This window comes from Helianthus annuus, chromosome 3 (genome assembly GCF_002127325.2).
Source record: "Helianthus annuus cultivar XRQ/B chromosome 3, HanXRQr2.0-SUNRISE, whole genome shotgun sequence".
NCBI classification, from domain to species: domain Eukaryota; kingdom Viridiplantae; phylum Streptophyta; class Magnoliopsida; order Asterales; family Asteraceae; genus Helianthus; species Helianthus annuus.
The window spans coordinates 90,253,281-90,275,832 of record NC_035435.2 but is presented as its reverse complement, the minus strand read 5'-3'; the positions used below and the strand labels follow the sequence as shown (position 1 = coordinate 90,275,832).

The 22,552-nt window shown below is 35.9% G+C and overlaps 2 protein-coding genes and 2 long non-coding RNA genes across 14 annotated transcripts; 2 read left to right on the top strand and 2 right to left on the bottom strand.

Annotated features, from left to right (window-relative positions):
* The first annotated feature begins 282 nt into the window (after positions 1 to 282).
* On the top strand, positions 283 to 3,907 carry LOC110931536 (serine carboxypeptidase 1-like). Its single transcript, XM_035987468.1, has 8 exons — positions 283 to 676; positions 1,338 to 1,442; positions 1,529 to 1,803; positions 1,889 to 2,146; positions 2,934 to 3,040; positions 3,123 to 3,215; positions 3,314 to 3,419; positions 3,600 to 3,907. Exons 1-8 carry the CDS (start codon positions 307 to 309, stop codon positions 3,741 to 3,743), a joined length of 1,458 nt encoding a protein of 485 aa, XP_035843361.1. The 5' UTR covers positions 283 to 306; the 3' UTR covers positions 3,744 to 3,907.
* A 450-nt stretch (positions 3,908 to 4,357) lies between these two features.
* Positions 4,358 to 4,915, top strand: LOC110931535. The gene has a single exon (XM_022174922.1). The coding sequence runs from the start codon at positions 4,358 to 4,360 to the stop codon at positions 4,913 to 4,915; it is 558 nt and encodes a 185-aa protein (XP_022030614.1).
* Positions 4,916 to 9,703: 4,788 nt separating this feature from the next.
* LOC110929065 lies at positions 9,704 to 13,057 on the bottom strand. 8 transcript variants are annotated; one of them, XR_004888432.1, is made up of 6 exons: positions 12,648 to 13,057; positions 11,735 to 11,867; positions 11,054 to 11,140; positions 10,898 to 10,978; positions 10,734 to 10,820; positions 9,704 to 10,208 (listed from the first exon to the last, which is right to left on the bottom strand). It is a non-coding gene; the product is annotated as an uncharacterized LOC110929065 (long non-coding RNA). The 8 variants fall into 8 exon arrangements; XR_004888433.1 differs by having other exon boundaries at positions 10,734 to 10,806; XR_004888430.1 differs by having other exon boundaries at positions 10,734 to 10,797.
* Positions 13,058 to 15,326: 2,269 nt separating this feature from the next.
* LOC110929064 lies at positions 15,327 to 20,049 on the bottom strand. 4 transcript variants are annotated; one of them, XR_002586821.2, is made up of 5 exons: positions 19,727 to 20,046; positions 17,211 to 17,454; positions 17,042 to 17,127; positions 16,876 to 16,965; positions 15,327 to 15,854 (listed from the first exon to the last, which is right to left on the bottom strand). It is a non-coding gene; the product is annotated as an uncharacterized LOC110929064 (long non-coding RNA). The 4 variants fall into 4 exon arrangements; XR_002586822.2 differs by lacking the exon at positions 17,042 to 17,127 and having other exon boundaries at positions 19,727 to 20,044; XR_004888426.1 differs by lacking the exon at positions 17,042 to 17,127 and having other exon boundaries at positions 17,289 to 17,454; positions 19,727 to 20,040.
* Between the last annotated feature and the right edge of the window lie 2,503 nt (positions 20,050 to 22,552).

Sequence of the window (22,552 nt, the reverse complement as noted above, 5' to 3'; positions counted from 1 at the left end):
CAATCTGCCATATTTTTTTTATTTATTTTTTTTTTTTTTGTAATTTGAAGAACACCAATTATTAAAATATGACAAGAATCAGAAAGCCCGGAGCATCATTTATAGAATATAAACGATCAAGTCAACTCCAAAAGGATACTTGCTAAAGCGGCCGGCTTGAAAAATATTTAAAAATGAAATTCTAACAGTTACTGAAACACCAGTTTCTATAGATCTTTGATCACATCAACATATAAGACGCCATACGACTAAACGTCTGTATACTATATACAAGCAGTTGAATTAAGCTAAAAAGTAACACACAAGATGATTAAACTTATTCAGGCAACAGTTTGCATTTTAGCCTTGTTTGGGTTATGTACTGCTGATATTCAAGCAAACAGGCTTTTCAAGTTTCTAAAATCAAAACATTCTAGAAACTCGCCGAATAATAATAAACGGATGGTTTCAGAGGAAGCTACTGATGAGTATTCTCCGGTTTACATTGCACCTCAAGACGGTTTGGCAGAGCTCGACAAGATATCGGCATTGCCAGGCCAACCTGAAGGTGTCAATTTCAGTCAGTACTCCGGATATGTTACTGTCAATCCGAACGCTGGCAGGGCTCTTTTTTATTATTTTGTTGAGTCGCCTACTGATTCGTCTACAAAACCGTTGGTCTTGTGGCTAAATGGAGGTGATTTTGCACATACATATTTATTTATTTATTGCATCGTAATTAAGTAGCACACAACCATACTTAACGAGGGCGGCTCAGCCACCTTTTGGCTTGAAGTGGATTCTAAAATCAGAATCCTTTTCCGTAAAATAGAATATTCTTTTTTGCTTAGAATCCTAACACGTAGGAATATTATGACACGCATACATTTTTTTGGTACAGTTTCTAAAAAGCACATAATAAAACAAGTTATAGTTGATGTGAGTTTTAATGAAATGAACTCCCTTCCAAGTATAATGATTCTTTGTTCTTTTTGTTAAAACTTGAAAATTAAACATAGTTAAACCCTAACTCAATTCACATCCAATTTGTGAAAACATAAAATTTTAAAAAGAACAAAAAGATAAATAGCAATTACAACGGAAAAGTTGAGAGTGATAACTGACGGAATTTTGATTGGAGAGGAATAATAGAATGCGACAAGCATAGTCTAGCCATAAAAAACTTTCGGGCGCCCTTAAATATGGGGCCGAAGCAAAACCTAACTCTTTTGTATAGCCGAGCCGCCCCTGAATAATAACGGCTAGTTTTTAATTGTCTATGTGGAGTTGAAAGAAGAATGAACTTTTTCAAGTTTGAACTAGTGCACCAAATAATTTTAATTGTTGTCCTTTAACAGGACCAGGTTGTTCTTCACTTATTGGAGCGATGTCAGAACTAGGTCCATTCCGAATCAATAGTGATGGAAAAACACTCTTCATGAATGATTATGCATGGAGCAATGGTTAGATTCCATTCCAGCTTTTATACCCCCTTGCTAATTATTATAAGACATTGATCATAAACATAGAAAATGGTACATATGTGCAGTTGCAAATATGCTATTTCTCGAGTCTCCTGCTGGAGTGGGATTCTCGTACTCTAATACAACTTCTGATTACGATAAATCTGGTGACAAGAACACTGCTGATGATGCCTACATTTTTCTTGTTAACTGGCTCGAACGATTCCCTCAGTACAAAACTCGTGACTTTTACATCACCGGAGAAAGCTACGCCGGACATTATGTGCCACAGCTCGCATACACCATCCTTCTGAACAACAAGAAAACAAACCAAACCATGATTAATATCAAAGGGATCGCAGTATGTTTACTTCATGCATACTATTTGTATAAATTTCTACTGTATTACAAGGATGAATGTAAATAAACTTGGTTTAAGCCTGCAGATAGGAAATGCAGTGATCGATGAAGAACTGTATCAAAAAGGTAAGTATGATTATTGGTGGAGTCATGCTATAATTTCTGATTCGACACATGATGCCATCTTCAAATACTGTGACTTCGCGAGCAATTCTTTGTCGGCCATGTGCGACAATATAATAGACAAAGCTTGGAATGAGAAGGGAGATGTTGATGTATACAACATCTATGCACCAATTTGCTTAACCCCTGCTGAAAGAAATACCTCTGCTATTCCTGGTTCTGTAAGGCCTTTATCCACATTTCATCACCTATGAAAACAATAATATTTTTAGATACATGTTTGAATAAATAGCTAATTTCTTTTTAAATCTAAATACACGGGTTTTTTCTACATTTCAATATATTTTTTCTAAATAAATATCTAATTTCTTTTTAGATACATGTTTAAATAAATATCTAATTTCCACTGGCCCTCAATTAAAAAGACCTAACGGAGTTAAATTTTTTCCGAATTACAAAATGATTTTTTAGGGTTTTTGATCAAAACAAGGATACGAATCGATAGATATAAAACTTACCTCAAAACGGTGGCCTAAATGACGAAATCGGTGCTTCAATTCAGGTGTTTAAACTTTCAATTAACAAAAATCAAGCTGTTCGGAGCGTCGTTTCGTGTTAAGTTTTACACCAATTGACTCGTTCTGATCAAAAGCCCTAAAACATCAATTTGTAATTGGAAAAAAACGGAGGACCAGTGGAGGCAAAATATTTGAAAGGTGAGACTCTCAATAGCCAATGATGTATACAATATTAATTTTTGATTCTTTAATTAAGTGATTGAGAGTTTAACGCTGGTATAAAATTCGCGTGCATGAGTTCGAAACTGAAAAGAACAAACGAAGAACATTGTCGCAAATTTGAAGCAGATGCAGCCAAACAAAATTCCAACAGCATGATGACGTCATGCTTCCCATGAGTACAACACACACCTGATAATAACCATGTATCTCACACTTACCCAATTTATGCAACATAGAAGGTATCATTGTTTTAAATTGGTTCTTTCAGGTTAACAATTTTGATCCATGCTGGCAATATATCCTTGAATTCTATTTCAATGACTCCATGGTGCAAAAGGCTTTGCATGTCAAACCTACATCATGGGATTTATGCAGGTATAACACGTTAATTAGTCTCATAAACTGATACGAATTATGTCATAACTGACTACAAAACGCATAATAAAAATATTTTCAGCGATGTTATCACAAGCTGGAATGACCGTGCAGTGACTATCTTGCCAATAATCAAGTATCTAATTGCGAATGGGCAGCGCCTATGGATTTTCAGGCAAGCATTATCTACACTAGAAATGATTATAGATATGTCTGGTTGTTGGTAATTCATAACAACTAATAAAAATGACTCTGTGCATCTTAACTACACAGCGGGGATGTAGACGCACAGGTTCCAATTACTTCTTCAAGGTACGCAATCAACGCCCTCAATCTTCCTATCAAGACAGCTTGGCGGCCATGGTACCTCAACAAGGAGGTAAGCACTGAACTCACTAGTTTGCATGATTAACTATTTTCATTAGTTAAGAATATGATTATTTGATATGCACATACAGTTTTTATAACACAAAATGTGGTTTTAACGAATAAACAAAATTACATGACTACTTACACAATAATGTTTTGTTGTTCTACTATAATGGATTCATGTCAATAGGTTGGAGGGTATTTGGAGGCTTATAAAGGACTGCTTCTCATAACGGTTAGGGGCGCAGGGCATACTGTTCCAAGCTACCAGCCACAACGCGCATTGTCGTTGTTCTCATCATTCCTTGGTGGGATACTCCCTCCTTCCTCATAAACAAGCCATTGCTTTTAAGGTTTCAATAATTCACATGAACCAATGTTTGACAACAGCAAAAAAAGTTTGGTAGGTGTTGTCTAGAGTTGAGAGCTAGCCAATATGTTTCCAACTTATCTTTAGTGTTTGTTACTTCTAATACATATGTTCTGTTTTCTTTTTTATGGTTAATGCCTCTATTGATTGAAACCAACCACCACCTCTCGTTCCCCAATGTCCGGAACATCTTGTGGAAAAAAATTTATATGACAGTTATCTAATAGATTACAATAAAATGTATACAAATATTATTAGAAGAACGAGAATAAGCTAGATATAGTATATTTAATTATGTCATTATATAACGTTATTATTATTATTATTATTATTGTGTTAGCATAGTTAGAGGTGGTTATCAAACTAATCAGTCGAGTATATATGTAATTTCTGTATTAACATTATGATTCACCAATTCTAATCAAGAACACATTTATCTCTTCCATTCCAAACCCTAATATACGATCGTAGTTTCAATAAAGTGGTATCAGAGCCACAACGATCTGCGCTTACAGATCTTACAAATCGTTCAAAACAAACCTTCAACATCACAATTTCAAAATCCAACAAGCGTAATTATGACAACGGCGAACGGAGGCATTCAAACTCAAATTCCAACATTACTTGGGCAAAACTATTACCACTGGCACATACAAATGAAGGTGGTGTTGGAATCACAAGATTTGTGGACAATCGTGGAAGAAGGATACAATGAAATTCCAAACGAAGCGTCTAAAAACGATCGAAACATTCATAAAGAAAAAGTCAAGAAGGATAAGAAGGCACTGCACATTATCTTTCAAGCAGTTAACGAGATTGTTTTCGAACGAATCGCGACATGCAAAATTTCTAAAGACGCATGGGATGTTCTGCATAAGGCATACAGAGGGGAACACACAGTGAAAACGGTAAAACTTCAAACTCTGAGATGTGAATTCGATGCCCTAAGAATGAAGGAGAACGAAATGATAGAAGAATATATAAATAGAACGACGATTATAGTAAACCAATTACGTTTAAACGATGATGTTGATACATGGTTGTGGACGCGACTCGACTTGACGCATGTCGGCTCGAGCAACGACTTTCCTCTGTCGTGTGCAAGAAGACTTCAAGAATATTGGGCCAAGACATAAAGGACTCTGCTTTGGTCCTTGGGCTAAACAATCTAGGCGAATCAAGCATGGGCTTATAACACAGTTTGGCGAAACACACTTGGGCCCAAGCCCAATGGCGACGAAACAAGAATCATGTCGACGAAACAACTCAGTTTCGTCGACCATGAATGTGATTCGTTGATTGTTTCCATTTCGTCAATGTTTAATATGTTTCGCCAAGTTTCTGATTCGCCAAGTCTGATTCGCCGAGTTTAGTTTTGTTTGGTGGTGTCTGTGACTATATATAGTCAGTCTGTGGATAAGAAAAGAGAGACTCTGGAGAGAACACATAAGTGAGAGCACAGAACACACACACACTGTGAGAGAGTTTGCAGAGTAAATTTGTAAACATTGAGCTTGTAACTGAACCTTTCATACGTATTAATACAGAGGTGTTAATCGGTGAATATTGTGTGTCGTGTATTTGCGTGTTCTATCTCGGTTTGACTTTCCGGTTGGATTCCGCACAACCGGGTTGGTTTGTACACAAGGATTAGGCGACTAGATCCTCCTAGCCGGACCTACAAGTGGTATCAGAGCTTTGGCTCTTCTCCTTGTTAAAACCGAGTGTTTTCGGGTGTTTTTTTGGGTGTTTGAAGCTTTTATTTTATCTTAAAAAATCTGGTCAAATCTTCAAATATCTTGTGTTTTTGCTTTATGTTTTGTTAAAAACCGTGTTATTCTCATGCTTATATGTTAGTCTTTGGTTTTTATTAAACATTTTAGCAAAATCGTGTGTTTCGGAAAGTTTTGTTTCACCGGAAAACCCATCGTGTTCATATCATCTTCATAGTGTTCTTCACATTTCACACTTTTTGATCTTTAAAAATTATATGTGAAAGTGTTTGTGTATTGAAAATTGTAATCTGATTAAAATATTATGAACCTTACTTGTTTGGTGAAACAAGCCGAAAGCATGTATGTGTGTGTCAGAAGATAAGGTCAGTTTGAAAAAGTCTACCAACCTCTGACACCTTTTCCAACGTAACGCATTTTCAACGAATCAAACATTTTCGGTGAAACACTATCGGCGAAACACATCTCATTTTCATTTTCGACGAAACAGGTAATATCGGCGAAACACATTTCATGTTCGTCGACCAATTGAGCTTATAATCTGTTTCGTAGACATTTGGGCTTTTTAATTTGTTTTTGGGCCGCCATTTCGCCGAACAAATATTAGGCCCATACATCATCTTATTTCGTCAATAACATACAGAGTTATGTTTCGTCAAGACATTTGAGTGGGCCTGTTTCGTCAACTTGGAAGCCCATAACAACTTGAAAGCCTATAACAACTTTCAGTTTCGCCGAACTAATAGTCAAAAGTCTATTTCGTCGATTAGGCCCTTAATCTGTTTTTGGTCTGTTTCGTCAAGACTTCTGTTTCACCAAGACTTTCTTGTTTCGTCAATCAAGTTTACAAAATCTGTTTCGTAATAATAACAACTTCTAAGTCTGTTTCGTGGAATTTTGGTTTCGTCGAAACACTTGGAATTTTTAAACAGAAGGTTTGCAATTGTGATCTAATTGTTTGTTTGAGGTGTGATTTTCAGGTATTCATTTTTCTTGATCAAATATGAATCCTAGTTGGTGGGGAACTCCGTCTCTGGATGAGGGAAAGTACAGAAACACAAGCTTATCTCCCTCATGGGCTGAATCTCCCGTATCCACTTCTTCGCAAACAAACGCTATATCAACCGGTCAATGGGCTTTCGTATCAAATCAGACGCCTAGTATTCAAAGTATTCTATTGAGCGAAAGTGAAACCGGAAGTTTGAATCGACCTCCAAAGTTGATGCATTTAAATGAGTATCCAGGATGGGTTGATAGGTTCTACACATATGTGCTTGGGCAAAATACGGAATTATGGTTACGATTCACCACAGATTTCGATCAAACAATAGAGGTTGCCGCTTCATCTGCTGCTACGTTTGCCGATCTTCTTGAAGATCAAAAGAAGACGTATGATCTTGAAAAGAAAGCATACGCCATTCTTACTCAGGCGTTAAGCAAAGATATTTACCATCAGTTTGTCAGTTTCAAGACAACGAAAAAGTTGCGGGATGCGTTAAAGACCAGGGGAGTAGGTAATGAAGCAACACGTCAATTGCGACACGATCTACTCAAGAAAGAATTCGATGGCTTCACGTGTATGGACAAGGAATCATTGGGAGACATGACAAGTCGGTTCTATCACTTGCTTACAGAGTTAGGTAATTTTGGGGTTGTGACGACTCCAGTTGAGGTAGTGAAGAAGTTTGCTGATGCGTTGCCTCCCGAATGGAATAGTTTCTTGGAAATTCTGAAATACAACGGGGTTTTGGCTACAACAAAAATCAACGACTTCGTGCAGCTTTTAGAGAACAAGGATCAGGAGGAAACTCTAAAGGCAAAGAAGGTTCCAGTTCCACAGAATCCAGAGATGTATTATGGAACCTCAAGCACCTCTTCTGCAAGACCAGTCTCTCATGCTCCTCTTCAGACGGCATTTGTCACAAGCACAGATCTGTATGGGAATCAGATACAGGTTCCTGTCAAGCCAGCTCTGACAACAGACTTGTATGGAAATCCTCTATAGCTAGTGTCTCAACAACAAGTCTATCGGCCATCTACTGTAGCTACTGATCTATATGGGAATCCACTTCCTGCTCAACAACAAGCGTGTTATGGAAGCACGTCATCTGCTGGTCAGCAATCTAAGCCAAATACAGTACGGCTCGACACTTCAAGCTTTTCAAAGGTCAGTGTGGAAGTAGCAAAGGAACACATGGAGCTGCTTAACACTTTAGTGAGTGCGTATTGTGGGCTAGTGGAAGGTCAGATTGGCAACATTAATCTGACACAAGAAGACTATCAGCAGATTGACAAGGAAGAGATGGATTTGATGGACATCAAGTGGGCCTTTGCTAGTGCTGTGAGAAGGGCAAAGGATTTCATGGAAAGAACTGGCAGAACCAGCTTGGAAAGCAAGAAAGACACCAAGTATGGGTTCGATAAGCAGGCTGTAAAGTGCTTTAACTGTGGTGAACGGGGTCACTTTAAAAGGGAATGCACAAAGCCAGCACAGCATGGGAACCAGAATCCTTTCAGAAACCAAGGCAACCAGCAAAATCAGAACAGGAATACTGAGCGTACGTTGATACCTGTCAACAACCAAAGCCAAGCAGGACCATCAAATGCCAACCAGGCACTTGTGGTTCAAGTAGATGAAGGTTGTGATTGGTCAATCCAGTTGAGTGGTGATGCTCCGGATGGAACAACGTGTTTTGCTGAGGTTGTCAAGGCTTTAAATCACGCCAATGGTGGAGAATCTTCCGCCAATGGTGGTGAATCTTCTGAGGATGAAGACTCTTCTGGTTACAGCAGAAGTTCAGATGAAAAATCCTCGAGTTCAGGCGATGCACTACGCCAAAATAGGGATACAGCCACACCAAAAAAGTGTGACTATATGTCTTTCGCCACATATATTTTTTTCATATCAAGTGTGACCAAAGCTCGAGTCATCGTAGGTATCATACGGCCACATACACTTTTTAGTGGCCTTAGAACTTAAAAGTGTGGCTAAAGGGTAATAACATTTTTGGTTAAAATCTAGCATTTCCTCAATTAAGTGTGGCTAAAGGGTTGCAATAGCCACATAAATTTAATTAAAGTATGTCTGTTTGTATTATATAGTCACATATATTTACTAAAAAGTATGTTTTAGCCACATCAATTAAGTAAAAGTGTGACAAAAAGAGTTGTAATCAAACATTTTGTCTATTAAGTATGGCTAAAAGGTAGCAACAGCCACATGAATTTATTATAAGTGTGGTCGGTTTTATTATATTGTCACATGAATTTATTGTAAATGTGGCTGTTGTCTAACTTTTGGTCACATATATATGTTTTTCCTATGACATTTGTTATTAGTTCGCCACACAATAAAAACAAAGTAATGATGGCGTGGCTATTGTCTAATATTTTGTCACACGTATTTGTTTTTCCCATGACATTTGATATCATTTCGTCACCCAAACCAAAAACAAAGTGATGAAAGTGTGGCTAATGGTTATGTATAGCCACATTAAATTTTGTAATTATAAGTATGGCTATTGTCTAACATTTGGTCACAGATAACTTTCTTTCCCATGACGTTTGGTATCATTCTGTCACACAACAAAAAACAAAGTAACTATAGCATGACAAGTGGTTCTTTATAGCCACACCAAATATTGTAATTTTAAGTGTGGCTATTGTCTAACATTTGGTCACACATAATCTTCTGTTCCCATGACGTTTGGTATCATTCCATCACACAAAAAAGAAACAAATTGACTATGGTGTGGCTAGTGATTATTTATAGCCATGAAATTTTGTAATTTTAAGTGTGGCTATTGTCTAACCTTTGGTCACATAATTTTCTTTTCCCATGACGTTTGGTATCATTCCGTCACACAATAAAAAACAAAGTAATTATGGTGTGGGTAATGGTTATTTATAGTCACACAAAATTTTGTAATTTTATGTGTGGCTATTGTCTAATCTTTGATCACACGTAACTTTTTTTACATGACGTTTGGTATCATTCCGCCACACAAACAAGAAACTAAGTGACTATGGTGTGGCTAATGTTTATTTATAGTCACATGAAATTTTGTAATTCTATGTGTGAGTGTTGTCTAAACTTTGGTCACACTTTTTTATGTGGTTTTATGTGACCATTTTCGTGTAATTACCCATTTTATTTTCCACTTTTTGTCAAATAAAAACTAACGTAAAATGAGAAAACTAAAAACCAAATGCTACTAACAATAACAACCCAAAATCCATACATAAGTATTTAATTTAAATAGTAATACTAATTATAAACATTAACTTCTAATCAAAACATATCTACAAAAGTTACAAAGGAAAACAACTTTACACATAAACTAATAACTATTTCAAGACTGTTTTCTTCAAGTCCATATACTCACTGTTTTAGACTTAAGAGTGCTGCAAATTTGCATCCATGGGTTCGTGGCCACATTACTGCTCTTGTGGTGAGGAGAAAATTTGTAGCTGGTGGACAGTTCTGATGTTGTATGATTCTCCAAGTGTTTTATTCATGCTACTTGTAAACCCCATGTTATGGTAATTTCCACACCAAACATATGTTCATCCTAGTAGACTAAGATAAAGAACTAGAACACATACTTGTCAACATATATATGCTTCACACATCCATAGTTGGAACACTTGTCTTCCACATCATCTTACTAATACTCAAATCAAATTTTGAATCAACCTGCAAGATAAACAAATGTTTGTCAATTCAGACCCAAAATCAAAAGTACCCATAATAAACTAGTTGGGCCAATGGTGGCAAGTATCATGAAAATGAAGTATAAGTCAAAGAACTCGATAAAAATGAAGTATAAGTAAAAAAAAAGTTACACTAAATACCACTTTTGAGGTATCCTTTATGGCGAGGCAAATGAATTGCCAAAAAACTGTAAATAACAAGAACGTCCCTAAATTTAAAAGCTTGTCACTTTAAAAGTTGTAACATGCTAATAATGCCCTTTCATCTATCAAAAGTTGGTTCTTTCACGGTGAATATTGTTATTTTTACAACTCTATATGCGACACAAGCTATAAATTTGAACACATTTTGCAATTCTCCACCAAGTTTTTTGTTGGAATTCAGTATGAAGAAAACAAATCAATATGTGGCTCTTGAAATGTTTTAATACTTTTCTGGCCTTAATGAAGCCTTTTACCTACTTAAGTAGCCTATGTACATTATCCGTATAAATTAAAATCTTCTAACCTCCAGACAATACATAAGGTTCAGTTGTACATTGTAAGAGCAATTTCTGTATTGTCAGCATGTCCTGTAGGCACTTGTCAAAAAAAACTGTTATTTAATGTTACAACTGCCACATAATTAAAAATCTGAGCTCAAGATACTGATTAACCAAAAAGAATATGAACCTCAAATATTTGATGTTACAACTGCCATCACATTATAGTTTTGTACTTCTTTACAAATGAAGAGTGTGCTTCCTCATTTAACTAAAATACCAATAAATCACATAGGCATTAACATGGATAGTAAAATAGATGAGAGAAAAAAACATAATTACTCACTTGAGATATATATTCAGCTGCAGCAACTTTTGGCTTCAATACACCACAATTTGTAGTAACTCGTGTCTTTGGAACACTTCCATCAATCTGAAGAAGAAGCACAAGGCATTAGCACATCATATCAGAAATGATACAGAAGTCTTAACCAGAATTTAACCTAATAAGAGAGGATTTCTTCAGTTTTACTTTTACTGAACATCATTTTTTTCTCCAATAATGTGTTTTTTAATCAAATGATCATTAAAGCTTCACTAAACCTATCGACTCCTTAAAGGACTTGTAAAACACTAAGACATCTGATTATTAAAGCTTCAAACTGAAAACACCTCCAGAAACAAAGCAATTACTTGCAAGCAGGTGATTATCATTTATCACTAAGACATCTGATTATTGCCAGCTAATCCGCTTTCTCTATTCCACTACCTTTTGTCTGAGCAGGAGATTCCTTGGCAGGACCGTTTAAAAAACAATGATTTGTTATGCTTTCATTAAAAGTTTATTGAACCCACACTTATAGATCGACTGTTTAAAAAGCAATGATTTGTTATGCTTTCTTTAAAAATTTATTGAACCCACACTTACATAAATCAAAATAAACTAAAAAATAAATGAAAGTAGAATACAAAATGCTCTTATTTCCATAAAATAAATTCAGAACGAAAACTTTAATAATACAAATACCTAATATTTGCTTGTGTCAAAGTTGAAAGCTCCATTTTAGTCTTTTTAGTTGTCTCAGTCAAGCCTTGTGACGCTTGCTTGCCCTTAAGTAGATCTATGCCTTCATCTTTCTTGAAGCTTACAGCAAGCCAATCTACTATTTGATACAAGAATACATGAAATATAAATGAATTTATAATCGGGGGTGGAGGTATGTAGTGTAGATCGGGGTTAAGCGACGTTTTGTTTTGAGCATATAACAACAATCATTTTTAAGGATTGAGTGCACATATTTTATCAAACAAAGTGTAGTCTAGTGTATAAAGCTCCTCAGATTTCTAAAAGAGGTTGGCATTTCAGTTCTTTAATAGGAATAATTTTGTTTCATTAGCCACATGCTTTTTTTATTCTGTTCGATTTGTTTTGAAGATTGAAATCCTAACTTTTTTTTCTTTGTGTTTCATCTTCCAGCACACGATCTTGAAAACTCATTTTTTATGTTGTTGTATTCAAATGGGCAAATCAATTGTCAACCATGGCACCATGAAAGTAGCCTAAATTTAATATTCAAGCAAAATACTCCCTGTTGTTATTTTTCACACACATTGACCCATCTCTTCATTATTATTAAAACACCTTTAACATTTGAGAATTGAATTTTTACCAAGTTGTTCATAGTTATTAATGAACATCTAATTTCATATAATAGTTATGTTAATTGCTGGAATGCAAAGCTTAAACAATTATTATGTTTCGCAGAAAGCAAGAGACATTGGTGCTCTACAAAAGTTAACCAATTCAAACATTGTTATCACTCAATCAATCAATAATTCATGAATCAAGTATATAAATCTATCCACTCTATCAAGAAGTAATTATAGGTTCTAACGGAGATTAAAACAAATAGAATCATCTGCGTGTGTTCGAGACTTACCGAATGGAATAGAGGAAGCTGACGAAAACCTTCACATCGTCACACGGAACGCCTGGGATCGTAATCGCCTCCTCAAATCTTAGGTGCTTCCTCCATCTTTCCCGCAGCTCCTACCCACCGTCAACAACCACCTCTCCCGCAAACCCACCTTCACGACACCATCACCTTCGACCTAAACATCAGTCGATGTAACATTGCAACCAGAACCACTGTCATAACCACCATCGTCATACTCGATTGTAAGGGATTAGGGTTGCGGTTTAAAGGCTGAGTATGTAAAGGGAGGCTAAGGTCTTTCATCTGAATTGACTGGGGGAAGTGAATCTTGTTGGAGGGAAATGAAAATTTAGATTTATTTTGGTTAGGAGGGAAATGAATTTTTGGGAAGGGAGGATTGATTTTGGTAGGAGGGAAAGGAATTTTGGGTAAATAAATCGGATATGAGCATAGACAACAAATAGTTAAGGCTCGAGGGTGTAAGTGAGTCGAGCTACATGTAAGTTAGTCAATCTCGATTTGAAGAAAAATCTCAAAATTAGTCTTCGAGTCTAAAAACAAGCACATTTAAGGGCTGTTTGGTAGCCTCTGAATGGTCATTAAGATGCTACCTCTTAATGGAACCATTAAGAATTTTACCAATGAGAAGGTAGAAGAATGTGACATGTGACGATTTACCATTCAGAGGTTACCTCTTAACCATTCAGACTTGAGGTCACCTCTTATTCATTCAAAGGTTTTAAACCATTAAGAGGTAGCATCTGAATAGTCATTAAGAGGCTACCAAACAGCCCCTTAGAAAACAAGTCCGGACTCATTATTTATTTATTTTTTTCTTAATATGTTAAGTACAAATTAAAATAATATTAAATAGCATTATAATATTATAAAAAAACTATATTAAGTTAAATAAGCTTGAGCTCGAGCCTGGTCGAGCTTGACTCAGTTCTTCTGCACCCTTAATAATAGTCATGTATTTTTTAGTTTGCCGGTATGGTTTATTAAGACATGTATAATCCACTATTGACCATTGTGATCCATTAAAGCCCCAATAAGATCTATTAAACGACAAATATGTTCTACTGTTTTCCATTTTGATCCATTAAAGCCTAATAAGATCCATTAAATGATAAATATGATCTACAATTATCCATTATCATCCAATAAGACTAGTATGACCCACTAAGATATATATGATATGCTATTGTCCATTGTGATCTATTAAGGTCCGATATGGTCTACTAAGTCATGTATGATTTACTATTGGACATCATGATCCATTAAGGCCCAATACGGTCCAATAAGACATGTATGGTCTACTATTGTCCATTGCGATCCGTTAAGGCCCCATATGGTCTATTAAGACATGTGTGATCTATGATTGGCTAGTGTGATCCATTTAGCCCCAATATTGTCCATTGTGATCCATTAAAGCCCAACATAATCCATTAGGAGATGTATGATATACTATTCGCAACCGTGATCCAGCAACACCCAACATGGTCCATTAAGATAAATATGATCTACTATTTTTCATTGTGATTCATTAAGGCCCAATATGGTCATTAAAATATGTACGATCCATTTTTGTCCATTGTGATCCATTAAGGCCCAACATTGTCCTTTAAGACATGTATGACTACTATTGGCCACTATGATCCAGCAAGGCCCAATATTGTCTATTAAGACATATTAGATCCACTATTGTTCATTATGATCCAACAAGGCCCAATATGGCCCGTTAAGACATGTATGATCTTCTATTGTCCATTATGATCCAATAAGGCCCGTTAAACACATGCATGATCTACTATAGTCCATTGTGATCCATTATGGCCCAATATGGCCCATTAAGACATGTATGATCTTCTATTGTCCATTATGATCGAATAAGGCCCGTTGAACATATGCATGATCTACTAGTCCATTGTGATCCATTAAGTCCCAATATGGTCCATTAAGACATATATGATCTACTATTGTTGGTTGTGATCCATTAAGGCCTAATATGGCCCATTAAGATATATATCATCTAGAGTTGTCTGTTATGATCCATTAAGACCCAATATGGTCCATTAAGACATATAATTCACCTAATATTTCCCGTTGGGATCTCTTAAGGCCCAATATGGTCCATTAAGACATATATGCTCTAATATTGCCCATTGTAATCCATTAAGGCCCAATATGGTCAAGTAAGACATACAATTCACCTACCATTGTCCGTTGTGATCAATTAAGACCCAATATGGTCCATTATTACATATATAATCTAGTGTTGTTCGTTGTGATCTATTAAGACCCAATATAGTCTATTAACATATAGAATTCACCTACTATTGTCCATTGTGATCCGTTGGAGCAACATATATGATCTACTATTATTCTTTGAGGGTCACAAGGTCGATAAGTGAAACTTGCGCTTAGGTTCGTATGCTAAACCACCAATAATTTTCAGGTTTAGTCTCGTCTCGTAAACACGTTAAAATAGCGTGGTTTTTAAACGGAGAGTATTATTTAATCGAGTATTGAGCTCAAGCTCGAGTATACATTAAAACTTGATAACGCTACAAAAGTTATACTCAGAACTATTCATATATAACATTATAACATTCATGATTAAACTTTAAAGATGTCTAGAATTACGTATATTTTGAAACAAAATTATATACAACTAAAATAAACAAACTTTAACATTGATATATTTATTTCTCACTTAAACTATCATATGTATAAATATATCTTAACAAATGAATGCTGATAATTTATCTTTTATTAGTGAAAACATTCTTATACTAGTGAAAAAGCTTATACTGCAACTTTTACGAAGCAAGTAAAACATTAAGCAATTCCACTCGATATAAATATATAATATAGGTGACAAATAATGTGGTTGATCCTTAGTCCATCTACAGATTTGCCACCACACACTTCTAGCCGATAAACAATCGACAAAAATGTGATTCACATCTTCAATTACCAGCTCACACCTGCCGCAAAGAGTGTTATCTAAAGCCAAACCTCTTCACGTCAAAGCTTCTTTAGTAGCGATACACCCCGTCCCCAACACAGCCCTCCATGTTAGGTAGTTCACTTTACGAGTGACCCAGTTGTTCCAATGATACTTCTGCAGGTCCGTTTCGCCCCGCCAAACCCAGCCACCTTCAACCGAATGCTCTTAGCCGAAGAGGTTGTGAAAATATCCATAGCCTGCAAAACACAATCTTCTTAACTATCCATGATTTTTACAAATATAATCAACACAGGGAAAAGAGAAAAAAATACAAAATAATAATACCATTTGACCGTCAGTTCTAAATTGCACTTGGAAATAAAATACTGTTGACCATGTACCCACTACACATGCAGAAATGGTCATGGTAGTCAAATGGACCAAAACACATGTTCATTAAACTGTACAAAAAAAAAAGAAGAAAAAGATTGTCCTATAGAAAAGACTCGTTGACAAAACTAATGCTCAGAATACTCAAGAAAATGATTTGAAAAAAAATATTACTACCCAGCTTCTCCTATAACTCCATTGGTCCATAGTATCCCAATTAGGGGTGTAAACAAGCCCAAAAGATCGAGAGCTACTCATGATCGGCTCGGTAAATAGCTCGAACAAGCCGAACCTTAACGAGCCCGAGCCCGAGCTTAAGCCTGAAATAGAGCTCGTTTAGTTATCGAGCCCGAGCTCGAGCCTGATATACAAAGCTCGTTTAGGCTCGCGAGCCTAAACGAGCCCGAACAAGGTTTTAGCTTTTTTATATAAAATATAATAATGATGATGATACAATTGGCGAGCCAAGCTCGAACTGAGTTTTGACTCATTTATGCGATATTGAAGTGAGCTCAAGCCGAACTTTTAGCTCGTTTGAGGCTGTTCTCAAAATAGCTCGAGCCGAGCCGAGCTCGAACTCAAATAAGTAGGCTTTCATAAAAACATGACGAGCCGAGCTCGAGCCTAGTCGGGCTCGGGCTCGGCCCGGCTCGTTTACACCCTTAATCCCAATAAGCAGGCTTTGACCCCTATAGGTTATTCAAGTGTTTGAGAAACTCTGATAATCCGATAAATTAAGAAAATAACCAAAAAAGACATCGTTGTGGAAAAAAGTTAAAGTGATCAATTTATCCAAGCGCTAGAAACTGATACTTATGACTTTAAGTTTCAGTAATCAAATCAACAGGTTCAAAATACAACACAAAAGTTATATAGAAAATTACAAACCTGTGATTGGTGTATGAAGAGAATGAAAGGTAAAAAACAGCATTAAGATCTTTCAATGTTGGTCCCATTGGACTCCTATAAATTGGGTACCTATTTAATCATCAAAATAATATGTCGTGAATACAATAAAAAAAACATAAAATAACAGATGTCACAAAGATTGTACCAAGCCACAGATAACCAACTAGAAGAAAACAAGTCACAACTTTTCACGCTTTTCAAGTCTATGAAGCGACGCACAAGATCAAGTATCTATGCAACAGATTAGTGTAGAATTAATATAAATCAGAAAAATCACATAACAGAACTTTATTAGACACTTTTTTATAACAAACCTAATCAATCAAAGGTTCCCGACCCCAAGGTTGATTACACTCCAAATACTCAAATGAAAGACAACTTTGTAGTCTTACTGATTCACCCTCATCACTAGAGAAGCCTTCTTGAAGGACGTGTTGGTAATTTAACGACAACTGATCCAACCACTGAAAAAATTCACTCTTTGGGAGGTTGTAATCACTGCTTACATCACTACTTGAGTCCCTAAAAGAGTTAACATCACTGTCCTCAGTGTGGTGCCTATCAAAACAGGAAACAAGATTAATGACTCATAGAAAATGAAATTAAATCACGTTCAAAGAATACAGACCGACTAAACAAAGTTTAATACTTGAAATACATGTATAAATATATATCAATAAAGACATCTCCAAAACACTAAAATATGTATGTTTACAGGGTACAAGGACATTACAAATAGTTGGTCAAGAAAAAACCAAAGATAGACTAAAACAAATGTAATAATTAATAAAGTGTTAAACAAATTACCATATTGGCTCAACCAATAGATAGAAACCTAAGTGCATCCTAATAGAATCTTCTGTAAGCCATAACCCAGGTTATTACAATTAGGGTTCAAGCAGTATAGAAATGATTGAGATGAGAATCAGGATTCTATAAAATAGAATAATTTTTACTGCACATACATATACAGAAACGCTCACTGCAGAACCAATATACACACCCACATGTATATAGTATAATGTAATCATCGGTTGAGAAGAGAATAAACGAACAGAGTAACATTGTTAGTTCTTTCAAGAACAAACACAAAGTAGTTTTACAGCATGTAGACTATGGTTCACATCAAGGAGCATTCATGAAACTAAGCAAGTTCATGAATCATTATTTTTGGATAAAATAACAAAAAGAAGAGTCTGTTGAAACGATTCAGCCACTTAAAAGATCATTAACAGTCTCCTTGGTAAGTATAATGTCCATTGTCCGGTAAGCAATTAACAATCCTAGATACCGCCAACATAATTGTGAAGAAAATACAAAGCATAGTCACCTAATTCGCGGTTCGCTCCGGTTCGGGTACGCGGTTCGGGTACGCGATTCGCTAGATAGGACGAATTCGGTACGGAGGGGGTAGGTTCATTTCGGTACGATCCGGTACGGTGAATCATTGAGTCCGGATCGAAATACACAAATTAAAACAGAAATTACAAATCCAAATAACCAAAATCCAATATTCATATTACCAGATAGAAAACATAAACATATAGTTCTAAAAACACACATTAATTTTTTTATTTGATTTATTGAAAATCCTTTGTCATTTTTTCCACGAATAAGAAAAAACAAAACCTAAAACCCTAGAAATGCTTTAACAGCCGCACACACGAACTATTTCTCTTTTTAGTTCTTTTTCTTCACTAAACAACACAAAAACCCTAATATTTCTACCAGCCGCTCATTTCTCACATTACCAGCCCGCTTGTTTCAATCAGACACAAACAACAACAATCAAACATATTCGAATTGCAGACCAAGATCAACGAGCAAATTGAACCAGATACGTACCAAATTGAACCTGGTACGCCTAGATTTTTAATCAAATTCGCAGTACCTGATCGAATTGGAGCGCTGTACCTGATCGATTTGGACCACCGTACCTAATCGAATTGGATCGCTGTACCATGGCGTTTTGGATCGCTAGCGACTGGCGTTTGGGTACACCACGATCCAATACGTGGATCGTGGCTACCCTAGCGATTTAGGTAACTATGATACAAAGATCAAGCACAAAGGATCCGAAACCGTATACCTTGATTTGGTTGAAGATTTCAAAGGGTCCGTGTATAAAAATGTTAACCTTCATTATGCCTATCGAACCACCTAAATGCCATGTCTCACTATCAGCAGTTTTGACACTAAGCCATGTGATGGTAAAAGGTTTTGCATCAACTTACAAATACCTCAAACAGAACCGTAATTCATACTCATGACTATCATATGCTGACACTAATAGCATGTGTACATCCACATTTGTATAATACACCCCATCAACTTATTTTCAGACTCTTTAGAAGAACCACATTTTCAAGTTACATGGACTGTTTGTTATTGCTAAAGGCAATGGCCATATACACCTTCGTAGTACTAATATCACAAAAGAGAACATTAGTCAATATGTATTTAATCAACTTCTCATAAGCAGATATTGATATCATCAATTCTTTTCCATTAATCAAACAACATTAAGGTTTACTAAACAAATCAGAAGTCAAAAGCTTCCAATTCTATAACAATATTTCATTCAGCCCTAAAATAACCCTGAATCAATGAACAAACCAAACCAAATCAACTTCAGTTTTAAACCAAAGTTAAATAACACTCAAGGAAATAAATTCTGAAAACTAAGAATTTATTTTCTTTCATAAGAGAACCCCTATTCAACCACGTGATAATTCAATATGTTCGAATTCCCCCAATACGAAACCCTAGACTAGAGTTCAAACAAAGCATAAGATATGAACTGAAAGATTAATAAGAAATCAGGGTTTACCTTTTCTGGTCGCAATACGAGGCAGGATCACCGGAAATTCACCTCAGATTTGCTTCACTCGAACTCAATTCTGCAGATCTAAAACTCTTATAATCGAACAATTTGGAAGCCGAACTCATCTCTGGTACGGAGGGAATAGAAAATGACACATACATGTTTGAGAAACTAACGCTAATCACATAGATAAAAGGGATTCACATAGTCGATCTGATCTTCTCGAATTGGAACCAGGAACTGGTAAGAGGTGGGAATAGTTATGAAAATTATTAAAAGTTTAGATACATACGTGTGGCTATTCTATATTATTTGGTCACATAAAATTTGTTTATTTGTGGCGTTTGCTATCCTTCTATCACACAAAACAAAAGTCGTGAGGCTAATTCTTATATAAAGCCATGTCAAAATCTTGCAATTTTAAGTGTGACTATTTTCTAACCTTTGGTTACATATATTATTCATGACATTTTTTATCATTCCATCACACAAAAATAAACTAAGTAATGATGGTGTGACGAATGTTTATGTAAAGCCATATGTAATCTTGTAATTTTGTATGTGACTATTGCTTAACCTTTGGTCTCACAAAAAAGTATGTGGCCATATGTATTACCTTTTAGCCATATCATCACACAAATACTATGGTCGTAGATCATATTTGGTCACACTTTTAGTGTGGCTACTAAATGTCTTAGTTTCTTTTTTTACCAAAATCTGTTTTTAGCCACATCATTAAAAATACCATGGTCGTAGATCACATTTGGCCACACATTTCTAGTATGGCTAACAAATGTTAAAGTTTTTTTCTTAAAATGTGGCTAAAGGTTTTAAAAACATGTGTATTTGGTCACATAAAACAATTATCATGGTCGTAGATCACATTTGGCCACATTTTTTTAGTGTGATTAATAAATGTCACAGTTTTTTCTTAAACTGTGGCTAAAGTTTTGAGTTGTTATACAATGGTCACATGAATACGTAAAATGTGTGACGATAAGTAGGCTGAAAGTTTTTCAAATGTTAGAAATGAACTTTAGCCACACTTTTAATCAAAAGTGTGGCGGGACGGTTTTGTCATATGTGTGGTCGTAGGTGGTTTTTGACGTAGTGATGATCAGGTGGATGACACATCAAGTGCGTCAGTTGATGTAGATATTGATGAGCTTTTGGAAGAAGCTGCAGCAGGAACTCAAAGAAGATCTATTTTGGTGGATCAAGCTGCTTATTCTTCGTCTTCTCTCCATTCAGCCTTTATGGCTAATGTCGACAGTTCATCAAGTCAGGTATGTGTCGACGAACCTACTACTGTTATCTATGATAATTGTGATAGTTTAAATGTTAAATATGCTGATTTAGAGGCAAACATGTCTGAGTTGCAAGGCAAACATGATGCTTTACAAGCTAGTTTATTTGACTTGCAAGACAAACATGATACATTGAATGATAAGTGGTGTGAGTTGCAAAGCAAACACGAGGCTTTGCAAGAGAAATATGATGTGACGTTTATCCACAACCAGAAGTTGACCGTGGATCTTTCCAAGTGCACTGAAGCCAACATGTTTTATGAAAACCATGAAAAGGAGTTTAAATCGGTAATTGAGAAATTAAAGAAAGATAAAACCGAGTTAACAAAAATGGTTTCCAGAAAACAAACTGACATTAATTTGTATATAACTCGACTTGAGGATAATGCAAAAAGAAATGGCTTGTGTGAAAACTGAAAGTGAGGCGATCCAACTTAAGCTAGACAGTTATTTGAGCTCTAGCTATGTGTTGGATCACATCATCGACGTTCAGAAAGAGAAACGGGATGTCACATGCATAGGCTACAAGAAATGTCCACCACCTGTGAGACACAATTATGATGCAATGCCTGACGAGGAGGATAGAACCTTCTTTGAACCATCTGTTCCTCTAGACGTTAAGGAATTTGCAACAGGACTCGGATATAGGAAAGAAGTATCATCAGATTTAGATGTATCAGCAGATACATGTGTGTCTTCTACTGAACTAAATCAGGATCCTCCAGTTATCACTGAGGATGCTGATTCTTCTGATGATGAATCCGATGATACTAACCCAGTAAAGTCTGATGCGGAAATCAAAGAAGAGGACATACCTCTTGAGAATCATATTTTATGTGATCCTCCTGCAAAACCCGCTAAGACTGTTGCAATCGAGTCCTCAGCTGCAAAAGAGTCGGAGAGTGTGAATTTGCTGTACACTCTTGTTGGTGATGATAAAATTTATTCCGACAAAGATTTTCCTATTAAGAATGTAAATCAATCTTTAATCAGTAAAGTCTTTGAAAATTCGACAAGTAAGTTTTTGGGAAAGACAGGATCACGTGTTACGGTAACACAGTGTCCTCCTATTCCAAAGCCAAAGTTCGAAAACAATATGGCAATAAGAAATTACCAACAGAGAAAAGGCAGCAAAATCATACCAAACCAAAAGGAAAATCATCGACTCGAGGTCAAAGGAAGCCGAACCAAAAGAAGAACAAGCAGGTGGACTTTGTAAAATCAAAGGGAACGGACAAAATCGAAATATTTGAAAACAAATCTAACTTGGATTTTGTTAAACAAATAACAGTGTTGAAAAGAAATGAACCAAACTGTTCAAAACCTAGTACCTCGGGATCATAAAGTTCATCATCATCAGCAAGACGATCACATGATACTTCGGGGTTTGTTGAACGAAGATCATGTTTTGAATGTGGTACAATTGGACATGTAATTCGAAATTGTCCATATCTTCATAAACAAAAAGGCAAAGTTGATGTTCCCCATGACCAAACTGACCGTAAGCGATCTGTTTCATCGAAAT